The 17094-nt window shown below is 38.8% G+C and overlaps 2 protein-coding genes across 5 annotated transcripts in view; one reads left to right on the top strand and one right to left on the bottom strand.

The window, feature by feature from the left end:
* The window catches only part of LOC115921211 (N-lysine methyltransferase KMT5A-like), a 42621-nt gene extending 30265 nt beyond the window's left edge, over positions 1-12356 (bottom strand). For 2 of the 4 annotated variants that reach the window (XM_030978444.1, XM_030978445.1), the window contains exons 1-3: positions 11675-12356; positions 5384-5701; positions 1229-1272 (exon numbers count right to left, since the gene is read on the bottom strand). In XM_030978444.1, coding sequence (XP_030834304.1) covers positions 1229-1272; positions 5384-5693 — 354 coding nt within the window. In that variant the 5' untranslated portion in view covers positions 5694-5701; positions 11675-12356. The remainder of the gene's footprint in view (positions 1-1228; positions 1273-5383; positions 5702-11674) is intronic. The other 2 variants (XM_030978446.1, XM_030978447.1) reach the window with 1 other exon arrangement.
* Positions 12357-12758: 402 nt separating this feature from the next.
* On the top strand, positions 12759-13289 carry LOC115921440. The gene has a single exon (XM_030978926.1). The coding sequence runs from the start codon at positions 12759-12761 to the stop codon at positions 13287-13289; it is 531 nt and encodes a 176-aa protein (XP_030834786.1).
* The last annotated feature ends 3805 nt before the right edge of the window (positions 13290-17094 follow it).

Genomic DNA, 17094 nt, shown 5'->3' with positions numbered 1-17094 from the left:
AAGACCAAAGTTGTACAGGAGTAGAATAAATCGAGAAGAAATTGCTCCCGAGACCTATCGGAAACTATTCCGTTTCGACAAAGAGAACGTTGAGTGGTTAGCACACAGGTTCATACCTGAACATGATGAAAAACGGGTGTGTGTATTTGGGTGTGCGCTTGTGTGTGCATGTATCGGTGTTTTTTTTTCATTTTGTTCTGAAATATGTCATCCTGGAATGTTATACTGCCATGTCAGGAAAGGCTACCCCACACGCATGACATTTGAATACACTACTAGTATGCGAAACCCGCCTTTGTTCTCCCATGAATGATGTTCGAACCGGCGTGACGTCGCTAATGTTGAGATCGTAAGCAATTGCTTGCTGGAGGCAAGCAAAAGGTTTGAGCACAAGCAAAATGTTATGCATACGGATTTAAGCAATTGCTTGAGCTTGATCTTTTGCTTGACAAGCAATTGCTTGTGCTTGAAGCAATTGCTTGCAAGCAATTGCTACTTTTTATGCATACGGCCCAATGAGATCAATTTAGATTTGAGTTTGATTTGAATTGATTGCAACTCTTTGTAAGATGGACCCCTGGCTTGTTACTTTGGTCCTTGCGCAAAAGCACAAAATTTACAATGCAATGCGCAAATGATACTTAGATGGCGTCATGAAAATATAAGTCCATACTTTGATGATCTCATAAAGAGGTACTTGTGTTATTAAAGTCAATGTACATGTGTGATGACAGGGCATCATACCATCAGAAACCTTACAGATTTTTGTCCTTCATATAATATACAGGTAGTGTATTTTGACAACAAAAAACAGCCTACCATATCCATAAAAATCTGTTGGTGAACTTTCCATGGCAATACATTTTGTGAAATTTTCCAGCTTTTTTATGATGTGCAAGTATTGCAACTAAAATTCAGCCTTCACTACTGTAGCATGTAAATGAAACAGAATGGGCAGCAGGGAGTTGTTGTATGAATTTCCATCCCTTTTTATGGTAAATACCCAAGGAGCGCTTAATTACTCTCCCACAAAGTGATTAAGGAGAGTTGTACATGTACATGTAGGAGAGCTATCGCTCTCACTGACTCACTCCCCATTGTAATCCAGTCCCTTGTGAAAGATTTCAAAATTTTCAGTTGAAGCAAATAATTACAACATTGATGAGGTCCCCCAGTGATGAGGTACTAAGTGGAGTAAGTGTAAATGGACTAATGTTAAAATGCTCACCTGCCTTCCAATTTGTGCCTCTGTCATCTTTTCTGGTCTTTCGGCTGAAAGTAAAATATGTACCGGTATGTAAAATGCAAGTTGAATAGGCACTAATTCCTGGTTGTACATGTATACAACATTTTTTTTTTAAAGCAAGTCACAATGAGACAACGCCTGTAATTACATGTACTACCACGATTTCCAATTTTCACTAAAAAAATTAAAAATTAAAACAAACTAAAAGACCATGTTAAACCAGTAACGGTACTTGCAGAAGACTATCAAGTCAACCATATTAAACTTTGAACAAACTTGACCCTAGAAAGCCGAGTTATTTGAACCCATCTTATGGCGGGGGGGGGGGGGGGGGGGCCCGGGGGAAGGGGGGGGGGGAGATCTCGGCCGTCAACCAATTGCGATGAAAATTGGCACGCACGTTGCCCAAGACGTAATCTACACATTTGCATAGTCAATTGGTCCAAAAAAGTTAATTTTTAATCATAAATAAATTAAGCTAATTTTGCATAAAATCATAATTATGCTCTAATTCATTCAATAAATCTCCAAAACTGCTAAATTTTGGTTTTAGATACTTTTGTAGGATTCTGATCAAATGTACAAGTTTTTTGGTATCATTTTTTTTTCTTATGTATTTCTTATGTATTTCTTTGTTTTTTTTTATTAAATATGTTGGCTGCACTATTACGATCATGAACAGCAAGAAATTAATTTTAATCAGTAAAAGCAAAAATAATCATACATTTAATGCATTTTGGCTGGAACACAATTTGTATTGGAATTCTAGGCCTACCCGGTACATGAAATCACGTTTTTGAGCAATTTTCGGTCTGACATGAAAGTATGAAATGCTGCGTAACTTCGGAACCGGGTACCCGGATATCAGTGCGCGAGGCTTGAAAGTAAAAAGTCATGAAACATCATGTCAGCTGCTTTGCGTGTTGCGAACATATTGCGCGAATATGTCCTCATATTGTTCCAATTACATAAGAATAAACATGTGCCTGATATGTTTATGTTCCGTGTATGGGGTGTATTATTTCCGATGAAATTAAGAGTAAAGATCCGATGGGGATCGTCAAAAAAGAGGCCACCACTTGCCATGCCCGCCGCGCGGAGCTATGGGCGAGACAGCCGAGCGCGATTTGCGTGTGTACAGCGGGTGTGTCGTTACTGCATTTGTTTTCCATGTGTTTGCCGCGTAGCCATAATGCAGTCTCTGGTCGGAGATCGATATAATTTCACTGTTTAATTGCAAAATTTCCAGTCTTCAAATTAATTTTATGACAAATCCTTTTGTTCATGCGAGTTTATTAGGGTATGCTTTCATATCATTGTGCAATGGAAGCGAACTATTACAAAAAATTTGGGGGTCTCCCCAGAAACTTGATTTGGGCTTTAATACATGTATGTATATATATATTCAATCTTTTAACCCTTTGCCTTCTGAATTGTTTATTTAGGCTCAATACAGGGATCACTTGGTTCCCGTAGCCAACGGATTAAAATAATTTTCAAGTGTAATTGCAAGTTCTACATATAGAAAGGGCACTTGACATGCCCCAACATATAACAAAGCATGAATAAATTGAATAAGTTAAAAGGCAAAATGTGTATCTTAATCCTAAAAAGACTACCAGACTATTTTGAAGGTATTGATAGCCTCAATCAATAGTGTGCTTTCGTTTTGGACGACGGAGCCTTCTGCGACGGTAAATAAAATATTGACCCATCTGCGCATGCTCAAATCTGCATGTTCGTCCGTCGTCCAAAATCTATGACGGTATTCGGGGTATTTTACCGTCGTGCCGACGACGACAACGTATAGCAAGGTCTAACAGTATGAGGCCGTGCATGGTACCTTGCTTTTAATAGAAAATCAAGGAATAACATAAGGAAAAGAGAGAAAAACAATGAATAACATAAGGAATTAGAGAGAAAAACTATGAATAACATAAGGAATTAGAGAGAAAAACAATGAATAACATAAGGAATTAGAGAGTAAAACAATGAATAACATAAGAAAAAGAGGGAAAACCAATGAATAACATAAGAAAAGAGAAAAACAATGAATAACATAAGGAAAAAAGGGAAAACCAATGAATAACATAAGGAATAGAGGGAAAAACAATGAATAACATAAGGAAAGTGAAAGAAAACAATGAATAACATAAGGAAAGAGAGAAAAACAATGAATAACACAAGGAAAAGAGGGAAACACAATGAATAACATAAGGAAAGGGAGAAAAACAATGAATTACATAAGGAAAAGAGAGAAAAACAATGGATAACATAAGGAATAGAGAAAAAAACAATGAATAACATAAGGAAAAGAAGGAAAACAATGAATAACCACTTGACTGCGACTCACTAATTTCCCATTTTACCCCGCGCACAGTGGGCCAGAATGAGACCAAAGTGCGCCAAAAACAATTAGTGAATATGTGTAACGATTCCAACAATCTGGAGAACCTAATCTGTACACTTCCAACTAGAGCAACGGGTATTGTTGGACTGGACTGCGGGCATGCTCCGCGTGCACTCATGTGTCCCATCCCATCTATTGTGTCTATTGTACTTATTGTTCGCTGCTTTGACGAATGGCTCAGAATGCTCAAAAACTGTGAAAACATTGCTTAGGAAAATGGCGTATAACTCAAAAGTATGCGGATATATGCAGCTAAATTTTACATGACAGAAAGCCAAGACTCTGATCATGAGGCCAATATATCAGTTTACGTGGGACTAGGTGGGAATCAAAACTTATTCATTGCACTGTTCAAGAAAATGTAATTTCATAGTATGTTCTTGGGGTTTATATCTAATTAGTTATGCAAATTTATGCATTTCAAGCCATTGAAACAGGACATATTTCAGAATGTGTTGTTACTAGAAGCCACACAGATTTATAGCCTAATCTGTCAAAAAATTTAGCTAGAATTACGTATGCGCCAAAAAGTAAAAAGTTTCTAGTTTTGGTCCAAATCTGACATAAATTTCAACTTCAAGATAATTTTTAGTATACTCAGTCCGTTTCAGAAAGAAATATTGGAAATAGATATTGTCCAATATTTTATCTTTCATATGCATGCAAGAAAAGTAGAAAAAATTTCACTCGCCAAACTGACTTTTGGCGCAGTTTGGGGTCTCCCTGGCCCACTGTGCCGCGGTGCTCCAATGCAATTTCCCATATAGGCAACACACACACTTTCACCAAAATGCATTTAGTGGGACGGCTTGTAATTATTGGAATCAAATCTATCATTTTCAATTCAAAATCACTCCCCTAAATTCATTATCACATCGCCACACTCGTCCGATGCTGCACTAAAATCATCCTTACTGCAATCATCAAAAGTCTCATCCATTATCACTGTTTTTTCAGAGAAATTGCATCTATCGACAACCATCGAAAACCACCGTGAACGCCATTTTGTACAAAAAGTATGTTGGCTGAAGTTTTCACCCAAAAGATTTGCTTTTTTCAGAAGCTAGAGTGCCATAAATTTTATAGCATTAGCGCCATCTGTTGGCCACATTATAGAGGCTGAATTTGATGTGCTATAAGCCTAGGGGTACAAGGCATTGCGGAGTGCCGTTGCCTACAACAAGACAATGCATGAACACGTCATATGACGTGCTCAGCACAGAACGGCAAAACGGAGAGCACATCATATGACGTGCTCCGCAGCCAAGTGGTTAAGGAAAGGGAGAAAAACAATGAATAACATAAGGAATAGAGAGAAAAACAATGAATAACGAGGGAATAGGGTCAATTCGTCGCCGTCCTGAAAAACGAAACAAGTTTTAGGGAGGATGGACACGTTGCACGCCCGACGGTAAAGTCACTTTTTTTATCCATCGTAGAATGCTCCGTCGTCCAAAACGAAAGCACACTAATATCTCGACCATGACAAAGCCAATCAACATTTTGCCCTGATTTTAAGAACTGTGGAAAGGCAAATTCATCGTTATTTTTTTTAATGTTAATGGGCAATTCAAGCATGACGGATGGGACATCCAACCCTCACTTTTGTGTATCTTGGCCTCATATTTTGAATTTTATGTCGCAGTATTGCTTTCATTACGATAAAAAAAATCAGAAAATGTGGTTAACATTTCTGCAATAAAATTCTTCATTTTTATTTTACGTACCAATTTTTGATGCCTCAAGTTGACGGGCTCGCTCATCCAACATCCTTGCAAAAGATTCCACTTCTGAGTCAGAAACCAATGACTCTTCATCATCGCTGTTGGTCTGCTCAACTGCAGTATGTGCTTTGCTCTGTGTTGACATATAGATATTTTTTTTCAGCTCAGGAAGCATCTGCAAGCCTGGTAGCTCTGCATCATCTACATGTACATGCACGTTGTTAGTCTGTCCATCTGCAGCCAGTGAATTGCTCTGTTTAGATGCTTTTTTGAGACCGAGAGCTAGCATCTGTCCCCCTCGAGAACTATACATTTTAGATACTTAAGATAAAAGGAAGGATAAAATTAGTAGGTAATAAATAGAAAACTACATGTACTGTAGTGATGCCAATACTCTGCCTAGCGTGTGAACTCGGCCAGGTAACCCAAATTGGTTCAGTGACGGCGCGTTGTGCTACCCACGCGTAGCGCATGACAGCCAGGGCATAGCGCACAGCGTTAGCACAACAAATACGCTAACAATGTGTGAGTGAGCAGCACAGCGCGCTGTCACTGAACCAAGGCAGGTGAGCTGGCCAAGTTCACCCGCCAGGCTGAGTATTGGCATTACTACGGTATTTTCATTTTAATAGAGGGAGTGATGTGATAATAAACAAGACAAATTTGACTGCATCTCCTATGCCTCTACCCTAAACTACCCTAAATGCAGTATAGGAAAATGGATGGAATTATTACAATGATGAGACATACATGTACTATCACCAAGTTTGAACCCCATATCTCTATTGGTTCTTGAGATATTACAATGGTAAGGCTAAAACCTGTAATTTCAAAAATTGACCTCTGTGACCTTTGACCGTTGACCACAAAATCTAATCAAATCATCTTCTTATGGTGATACACGCTATCACCAAGTTTGAGCCTCATAACTCCAGTGGTTTTCGAGGTATCGCGATAAGGCTAATATCAAGGATTTCAGAAATTGACCTCTGTGACCTTTGAACTGAAACCTAGTTACTCCAAAATCTAATCAGATCATCTTTATGTGGTGGTATATATTATTACCAAGCCAAGTTTGAAGTTCATATCTCAAGTAGATCTTGAGATATATCGCGATAACGAGGCCAACACCTGGAATTCCATAAGTCGACCTCTGCGACCTTTCACCTTTGACCTTGTTACTCCAAAATCTAATCAGATCCTCTTCCTATGGTGGTACATACTATCATCAAGTTTGAAGTTCATACCTCAAGTGTTTTTTGAGATATCGTGATAACGAGAAAGCAGGACGGAAGGACGGACGGACGGACAACCCGAAAACATGATGCCTCCAGCACCACCTTCGGTGGCGGAGGCATAAAAATAGAAAGGGGTGGCAGCTCAACAAGGAAATCTTTACAGTAAAGTGGGGAACGGACAGAGAACTGGCGCATGTGTTGCATCACTTGCATGTATTTTTTTTTGTTTTGTTTTTAATAGAATACTTTAACTCATGCTTTTTATCCAAAATCAAGAGAAAACGATGATACTTACATTTGTATCATGACATTGCCAGTGGTATATTAATAAAAATTGGTACATGACTTTAAATTATAGGTGTCAAAATCTATGTTTTGGCTGTTGTTGTTTTTTGTCTAATTCTTGGATGATAAAAACAGGGCTGTTTCATGGATTTTCGGGGTCAAACACTGCAGCTTACCAAATGTATATACATAAATTAAAAATTGAGCAAGTGTCACAGGAAACTAGGTCTGAATATATTAAATTTAAAACTAGGCTAGTACTAGGTGGGATATTCCAGCTTTAACACTGGAGTAAGTAAAGTAGACTGCCTGAGATTTGATCGCTAGTTAGCCAATTATATTTCCTGGGTAAATCCTGGCCCCGAAATTCCATAAATCATGTCTAAAGTTTGAATATATGCGTGCAAAATGAGTTAGTGCGGCGACATAGGTACCTGTAAGTCAAGTTTTGCCGTATCAAAATGACATGCCTGTCTTAAATGGTGAAAAAACATTGTTTTTGTAAATATTTTTGTGAGATTTTTTGCATTAATGTTTATAAGAATATGAAAAAAGGCATGACAGTGATATTTTTGGACATAAATATTTACCTTATATTGAAATTTAGGTAGACATTTAAGGTGCGCAGACGTCACATAGGGCCCCCTGTAATACAGACAGCTGGTATCCAGACAAAATTGGCAATTTCAAGAACTTTGCAAGCAATATTATATTTCATAATTTGTTTGACTTTGACTTTGACAATTATTGCAAAGCACGGATATTCACAATTATCTGTGCTAGTATTTCTAACTTAGATCTAGCCATAGCCATAGACCCTACACAGTGACTTTTTGTGACTTTTGTAGTGACTAACGCGACGGTGTCCATTTTCCTTTGACAAAATCAAACGGTACATTAAGCTACGCACCAGTTTTAATACAGTAAATGAATGTAATTTTTTTTTGTCTGTTTCAATGTTGTGAATTCATGATGATTTCATGAAATGATGAAAATACAGTACACAAATGATTTTCCCCCAAAGTTTTTGTGATATCTTCGATAGACTTGTTGTTTTCTAATCTATCCCAAACATTGAGCGCATAGAACGCGTATTAAGGAGTGCGTAGCTTAATGTACCACGTAGCTTAAGGTACCATCACCATATGGTGGGGGTACCAAAAGCTACGCGGGTCCTAAAGCTACGCACACCATATAATACGCGCTACTGTATGCAGTGCGTAGCTTAAAGACCCGCGTAGCTTTTGGTCCCCCCATCATACATAGGATTAGGAGATTTCTTTCTATGGGAGACTGCATGTGTCAATCTCCTCAGCAAAATCACTGGCTGGAATGCCAAAACAATCTTATTTTTAATTAAATGCCAAAGAAGTTACAAGAGATTCAATCTGAAAAGATTGTGATGGAAAAGGATATTGAATCGTACTTTATTATTAGGTAGTCTAGGTTTTATCCCCAATTTTGCTGGTAGTCTGGACACTCTATCCTCATCAGGCACCCAATTCAGCGGCAGAAAGCAATAAAAGCATTGGTAAGTTTGAAATATTATATTAATATGAGTACTTTTTAGGACTTGAATACGTACATTATGTTACCAAGTTATAACCTATGCAGTAAATGCAAATATACAGGTTTTTTTTTAGTAAAATAGTAGCCAAAAGATTACCACGCTGCGAACCTTTTTAGTCGCAGGTGTGGTATATACGGTATAAAAGTTTTAAAATATCATTGTGGCAAAATGCGTTTTTTTTCCCCCATTACTTTAGCCGTAATATTGATGAAAAGTGAAAAAAGGTCTCAGGAGGCAGGCCCCTGGACGGTCTCACGAGGGAGGCCGGAGGCAATGAGACCCATGCCTGCAGGGGCCGGAGGCGGTCCGCCTACTTTAAACTAGAAGTTGTAATGTTGCTGCCACTGTGATTCTAGTCACACCTGCAGCCCTAAGTGCAATATAAGGGGGTATTGCATTGTATATGGAGTTGTGCACTATCTGAGGACTGTACAGTACTCAGCTTGAATGAACTATTGGATAAAATCCTTTTTTTACTATTCAAATGTTATTGCCAAGTCGTGTTTTTTCAACCTTATGTTTATTTGGTACTAATTTAATAAGAATATTATTTTGGATTAGTGAAATCAAATAGACTCTACAGATAAGTAGTAATTTTGAGGCAAAGTTTTATTGACCAGAGGCAAATTTTTACTGTTGGGCGAATGGTATTGGTTGCAGGTGTGATTCAAGACCGATAAATTTGTCTCCTTCAGGGTCTTTTTAAACAAATTCTGACATTAATGGCTGACCCATTCTAGAGACAGATCGCTACGTATGCCAGCGCTATGCGGGCCTCCTGTTCGAAAAAAATCAGGCCGGAAAAGGTGCATTTTAGCTAAAAATAAATCTGCTTCCAGTTGGGTGAAAATCTAGTCATTTTCCACTCGTGTACGAGTCCCACTCGCGTCAACTAGCGAACGGGAAGCTGCCTGCAGTACCCGAAGTTTCGGCAGTGAACGTGATCGCGGGCTGGCAGTAGGCCCGCATAGCGCTGGCATACGTAGCGATCTGTCTCTAGAATGGGTCAGCCATAAATGTCAGAATTTGTTAAAGAAAGACCCTGATTCCTGAAAGAGACAAATTTATCGGTCTAGAGACTAGATCTAGAACTTGTGTGATTCTACTTCTAGTCCAATAAAGCAGAAAAGGAAGCAAATGCCTGGTAATGGTAAATAGTCCTTTGTCGTGACCTTTACCTTGCGTTGTGTAGTTGTTTGGATCATCCTCAGAGACTCAGATTCAGAAGCATGCCATTAAATTTTGCATTTGAAAAACTCAGAATGATCTTATTAATTTGAAAATTTAAGATAGCTTTGGCCTTTTGCCTTTGCCTTTTGCATGGACTGGTTTATATTTTACGTACCGGTAGATCTATTCTAGTCTAGATCTCTAGATCTATCTCTCATCTAATTACAGTACTGCCACTAAGGGGGAATGTACAGTTTAGCAGATGAGATCTAGAGTGACGTAGGAGGCGGGGCCTCCGTTACTAAGGCTCTATATAGAAGCGATTTCAGCCCGAAGGGCTGAAATCGCTAGAGAGCGTTTTGGGGCCCCAAAAAGTCGAAAATCGGGTTCCCCGTCAAAAAGTAGTTTAGTAACCTACTTGTAGGTTGTTTTTAAAAATTAGAGCAAAAAACCGTCGATCTGCCAAAATAATCGGCAAAAACTAAAGTAAACAAAAATACGGAACTATTTTCATGACGTCAGCTTGGAAGAAGAATCTAGCTGGAAATTATTGAAGTATTGAAAAACATGCACTGCCACTGCGCATGTCAAGCATGAACTAGCTAGCTCTTGCGCGTAGTTAAGTGTGTGAACTGTGCAATGCATTATCACGTACGCAGCGCTGAGCGCTTATGCACACAATATATAATACACAAGACGTAGACTAGACAAACGCGAATTTTTAACAGCTGTAGACTCTAGCCTAGGTTTTCTTAGCCATCTAGATCATCAAATCGGATTTGGATTATCAAAAAAAGGTAAGCAGTATCTTGAATATAGGTCTTAGCCTTAGCTAGACTAGTTTTATAGTGATTTAATCCTAAAATCAGGGGGTAAACCCCCCAGACCCCCCTCGGCATTGATGCAATTTTTTTACAAATCGCCGACGACGCTGTTATGGCTGCTAACTAGATCATGTTAAGCCCCATATTATACAGTCCAGTACCTCGGCCAGACTAGCTACATGCGCATTAATATCTACCTTAGCAACGTTACGTCACATCCTTTTTGATCGCCGAGTGGCTATCCGCTAAACTGTGCTAGTACAATTAATTAATAACATATTAATTTTGTCCCATTAGTCTAGAAGATCTAGTCTAGCCTACATAGATTCTACATAATTTTTTACCGTCTGCCATCTGGCTCACATCTACGAGGTAAATGGTTCATATGAACCATTTACAAACCGTTAGTGTATTTTTATAGATATAGACCTAGATCTATGTCATAGCGCCACCTAGATCTATAGATGCACATACATGCCAACATTTGAAAATCATAAATCTGTACAAATTATGCTATTTTCCAAAAAAAGAGGAACAATCCTAACTCTCCTATTCAATGCTACCTCTACAGACAAATTTGTGTACAGGAAGAGGAACACCTGCATTAAAATGATAATTATCTTCTCCCAAAAAGAGGAATGTTCCTCTTTAATCTGAACAGTTAGCATGTATGGATGCATCGAATATAGAGTTGTGTTTTACAAAAGTTCATTTATGAACTTTAGCTTGAGTAAACTTTGTGATTAAATGTTTTGTTAATAGACTAGATCTAGAGTCTAGGCCTAGACTCTAGATCTAGGCCTATTCAAATGAGATTGCTAAGTCATCTATCTAGATCTAACTAGACTACTTTATGAATATTTAGAGGTCTAGAAGTAGAACTGTTTCAACATGAATATTATTTTGAATTAGCCTAGAATCTAGTGAGAACAAAAAGAGATGGATCATAATTTTCAAGAAAATTTCCAATGATCAGAAGGCAACTAGACTCTAGATCTAGTTACCATTGGCCGAATGGTAATGGTCCCTTGTGTGATCTGGCTTTCAATTTTTCCTGTGCAAGATATCTTGTTACAACATAAAATTAAGTGTATGGGACTAAGCTAAGCTATGCGTCTATTCGTAGCCGCACGGAAAGTCCGAAACTACTCAAAATTCGAATCTTTATTTGAATCATATGCATGATTTACACATGAAAACTACTTACCCAGGGCAGAATGAAACACCGGATTTCAAAATTCCGCTAAACTTTCCACTAAATATGCTTCATTTTACTAAGCACGAAGGTTTTATCTGGTCAAAACAAATATTATCGCTATTTTTCGTCAGCGCTGTTTATTGAATTTCGTACGGTACGATAGCTTAGGCCTATCGATATCCAGACGCGCGCGCATGTTCGATCGTCCGAAAACGCACGAATAATCATAATTTCCTGGAGCTCTAAACTGGTCAATTTACAGGGGTAAAATTTTCGAAAAACTGAAAAAATCCACCGAATGAGATAAAAATCTCCAGATAGGAAAAACAAGAGTCCCAAAATATGTTAGTAAAGAGATAATAAAGATATAATCCCAAGTTCAGGTAGATTCGCTAGATTTGTCTCTTCCCCTTAGAGCTGACTTTTAGACGACGCAAGATATAACGATGCCAATTCTCCCAAGGGTTTAACACCCCTGTCATGGAGAGATTATGATTCAATCTAAATGTCGATTTCAGTAGGTGATAAAGTCCCGTTTATAGCCTTGATTGAGTCTCTAAACAGCTGGGATCGTACCAAAACTGCTATGCAAAACGTTGCAGGCAAGGTAATTATTCCCCCTAACTAGACATTCCCCGTAAGCCACAGTTTCGAAGCATAGAAATTGCCCGCAAGTCGCAGTTAAGGTAATAATAATAATAATAATAATAATAATGATAATAATAATAATAATAATAATAATAATAATAGTGGGTTCTTGTATAGCGCCCATTTCAGTCAGATTTGACCCTCCTGTCGCTCCCGATTATTACCCTGGCCTTAGCACGGCTGCCATACGGGGCTCATGCATTTCAAGGAAACAAATCCTACCCAGGTACCCATTTAATTTCAACTGGGTGGAGTGTGGCAAATGTAGATGAATGTCTTGCCAAAGGACATTAGTGCGGCGGCGGGAATCGAACTGCAGACCTTGTGATCGACAGTCCGGCGACTGATTTACTCGACCACTTGAAACTATAACTATAACTTGGGAATCATATTCGATGAGCACGCCACAAGAAAATCTCATGTCACAGGGGTGTTTCGCTCTGCCATGTCATCCATCAGAAAGATAGGTCAAATTCGTAGGGTTTTAGACCGGAAGACAACTCTCACTCTCATCCATGCCTTCGTCACCTCTAAACTTGACACATGTAATGCACTTCTTCCTAATCTTCCTGCCAACGAACTGATGAAGCTTCAAAGAATTCAAAACATCGCAGCCAGAATCACAGAGAAAGCAACTGGTCTCACTTCTACCACATCCCTTCTCCGTAACCTCCACTGGCTCCCGATCAACAAGCGGATTCACTTTAAGATCCTACTTCTCACCTACAAGTCTCTCTCTAACTCCACACCTTCTTATCTGTCTGAACTCATTCACACCTACACACCCTCCCGTGCTCTCAGATCCCAGAACAAACATCTTCTCCAGGTTCCTCGTTTTAAGACCCAGTACTACGACCGTAGCTCCTTCACCTTCAATGCTCCCACCCTCTGGAACTCTCTCCCGCTCGTCATTAGAACTGCACCTTCCATCCAGACCTTCAATACTGCACTTAAGACCTACCTTTTTAAGAATTAATTATTATCATGCTTTGCTATCTATAATTTCAATTCAAATTGTATTATGCCTACAACTTGTAATATATGAATAAAATCTTGAACTATATTTGTTGTATCATTATTTAAGAATGAATTATAATGTTTATCTATCTAGTTACTGTTATATTATTTTAGTTAAGATCTTGTCAGAATTTTTGTTTTAGGATAGTTCAATAGTAGAAGCGTAAAATTAATTAAGCTTGTAATACAATGTAAAGCGCATAGAGACATACCTTGTATAATGCGCTATAGAAATATAATTTATTATTATTATTATTATCATAACCAAATAAGTAACTAAACAACTTGAACGAAATTATCAATTTACAAAATGATACGTCTTCAACAGACTTGAATGTCTCTGTTGTGCTTGCCTGTGTGACAATAGAGACTTTTAGATTTGCACGTCGACAGCTTTGACTGCAACGTGTGACGTCATTTTAAGGCATTGCACATGCGTCACGTCGTCTCAGTCGGCGATCAAGAATGCGTCAACCTCGATTTTCCTAAATCTAGTACGGGACTAGTATATGCCGCGTGCGCATACAATATACAGTTCCTCAGGTAGACAAAGGAACATCCCTTCCCTGCTATTATGTCAAAATATGTAGAACAGGTGTCACATGCATATTAACCTGTTCTACAAACTTTTACATAATAGCAGTGAAGGAATGTTCTACCACAGCAATTATTGAGGGTAGAATGAGGAACTGTGTATGTTGTCCTCTTTCTTTGTCCGTCATGTTCATAGTGTTACTTCCTGCATGCGTGTATATCGATTTATAATTGTAGTGAACATTGGCAGTTGAGTACGTTGGCACGCATGATCAGTCGGCGTTCGCCGTGTTCTCGTCCACTCATTAGGGACTTTTAGATTTGCACGCCAACAGCTTTGACTGCAACGTGTGACGTCATTTTAAGGCACTGCGCATGCGTTACGTCGTCTCAGTCAGCGATCGAGAATGCGTCAACCTTGATTTCCCTAAATCTAGTACATACATACATACATATTGATATTTATAAAGCGCCTTTACACGCTCAAGGTACTAGTATGCGGCGTGTGCATAAAATATACAGTTCTTCAGGTAGACAAAGGAACACCCCTTCCCTGCTATTATGTAAAAATGTGTAGAACAGGTGTCACATGCATATTCACCTGTTCTACACATTTTTACATAATAGCAGTGAAGGGATGTTCTTTTGTTGAGGGAAGAATGAGGAACTGTATATTTTGTCCTCTTTCTTTGTCCGTGATGTTCACAGTGTTACTTCCTGCATGCATGTATATCGTCGAGTGCAATCTAAAAGATTTCTAATTGTAATCAACATGGGCAGTTAAGTACGTTGACACGCATGATCAGTCGGCGTTCGCCGTGTTCTAGTCCACTCAATCTAAAAGTCCCTATTATCGGGCAAGCTGTTCCACAATTCGGCCGAATAATTTTTGAAAGAGCGAGTACCATAACATTTTGTTTGAGTGCTAAGCAGGGCTCCCACTTAGCTGAGTTGGAGCCTCGAGTTGTGGCGAGCTTGCGCGATCTTATGGCAAGCAGTTTTATCATTAAAACATATTTCTTGATCAAAAATTCAGTTCTTGATATCACGAAATCGAATTCCTGATATCACAAAATCGAATTCTTGATATCAGGAATTACCATTGCTTTACAACATGAAATTATTTCTTGATAACAAGGATTGATTTATTGATATCAATTAATAATAAAACGGCTTGCCATAAGATCGCGCCAGCTCGCCACAACTCGAGGTACAAACTCGGCTAAGTGGGAGCCTGCTTTAGAGTTACCAGGAGGGATTTACTATTTGATCTTAATTTTCTTGTAGGGGTATATTGTAGAATGAGATCTTGCAAGTAAGACGGGGCTATACCTGTTAGGCATTGGTATGTCAGTAAAAAATATCTTATAATTAATACGGGACTTAACTGTCAGCCAGTGCAATCTGTGTATGGGTGTAATATGTTCTCTGCGTTTAGTTCTAGCAGGGAGGTGAAGAAAAAAAAAATCAAGCCGCTTTCCTTTGACCCCATGCTCGAAAAGTTATGCGCTAGTTTGCAACTGTTGACCAGGTGGTGGGACAATATCACCATCATCAAAATTTGCTTTTTCAATTACCATTCCGTTCTGCTCAATAAATATGTTAATCTATTTCATGAGTTTTGTCTAGGGCTGTCGTATTATCAAGCAATCTGCTTACAATGATAGTCCTTCTTCCGCAAATAATTGTATGATGTTTTTGAAGACATTTAGTATTTACGACAGTTTAACATTTCTTTTTGAAAATAACAATTGTAATATATATATAAGCAAGTTTAGTAAAACTGCAATTTCTGACAGTGCTCAACTGTAGGAGCAAATGTACATATAGGAGTTGGAAGGTTACACTTTATTGGTACGAGTTATACAGACTGTTTTGCCAGAAGGCTCATCGGTAACTAAATACATTATACAATCATGGCGAAGTTAAAAACACTCATATGCAGTCAGGCAAGAATACAAAAGAGACACAAATAATACCCAATTGTGTCGGTCTGGAAACCTATGGAAATTTTCCCCTAGGTTTTCGAGGAACAATTATTACGACCAAGCACTTGGAAGTACACCATGTTTGACGTGTATCGCATATAACCGCGCGCTACATCAGTTCTTCTTGCCATACGTCACAACCCGAAGTTTTGAAGGGAAAGTGATTGGGCAGGGTCAAATATTTGAACCTGATTAGAAAATATTTAATGAGACAATCTCTAACAATGTGTATTTACCTTCAATCATGTCTCTTGAAAATAGTACCTAGACATTTAAACCAAATAGCAATCAACATGTATTTGGAGGCCTTAGCAGAAATGAGTCAATCCGAATGATCGAATAAGTAATTGTGCGCCATCTACGACCATAACGCACGGCGATCCACAACTAGGCGTTGTGGCGTGCGCCTGTAATCCAGCTAACAGTGGAAGTTACAAACTGATTCAGCCGAGAACGCAGGTTCGAAACTGAGTCACGTCTTTCGGATGGTGACGTTAAAAGTCGGTCCCCAGACGTAAATAATCATATCTGATTGATACACGTCTGTAAAAACCCAAATACACACACACACACACACAAGCGATTAATTTCCAGACTTTGAAATCGACAAATATAAACCTATCGCATGCCTAATTCAGGCAAATACCGTATCACTAGAAACTGGTAAGCTAACAGATGGCCAGTGGCGTAGACAGGTTCGTACACCTAGGGGGATGACTCAGGGGCGGATCTAGCTTTTTGCTAAGGGGGGGGGGATGACCAAAATAATGACGATGCGGAGCATAGTCCACGAGCCGCGAAGCGGCGAGCCGATTTTTTTTGGGGGTGTTTATTTGAACCCCGTAAGTGATGTTTTCCTGGCATCTATTAACACAATGGAGACCATAAAAAGCAGTGCATGATAACGTCTTTTTAAATCAAGTAACAGTTAAATACACAGTTATATCCAGAGTTATCATGTGTTTGGTTAAGTTACCAGATGAGTTGAATATCTTCTCACAATATTTGCACTTGAAAGGGTTTCTCTCCAGCGTGCGTTCTTTTTTCTTTCTTTCTTTTTTGTTTTGTTTTTTCCTTTTTTTTTTTTGGGCCGCTCAAGGAGGGGGGGGGGGGGTTTTAAACCCCCTAACCCCCCCCCCCCCCCGTAGATCCGCGCCAGTTTAATCTTGTGGTTATCTTGTGGTTTCCAAACCACAAGATAACTACAAAATACTTGTAAGATTTTCTTTTTTTACCGTCTGA

This window comes from Strongylocentrotus purpuratus, unplaced genomic scaffold (genome assembly GCF_000002235.5).
Source record: "Strongylocentrotus purpuratus isolate Spur 01 unplaced genomic scaffold, Spur_5.0 spur5_scaffold_1, whole genome shotgun sequence".
Lineage (NCBI taxonomy): Eukaryota > Metazoa > Echinodermata > Echinoidea > Camarodonta > Strongylocentrotidae > Strongylocentrotus > Strongylocentrotus purpuratus.
Note: the sequence above shows the minus strand (reverse complement) of the source record. Positions and strands in the feature narration are given on the sequence as shown.

What these genes read in the sequence shown, in the direction of transcription:
- LOC115921440 (XM_030978926.1), top strand. Translation starts at nt 12,759, where the DNA reads ATGTCATCCATCAGAAAGATAGGTCAAATTCGTAGGGTTTTAGACCGG.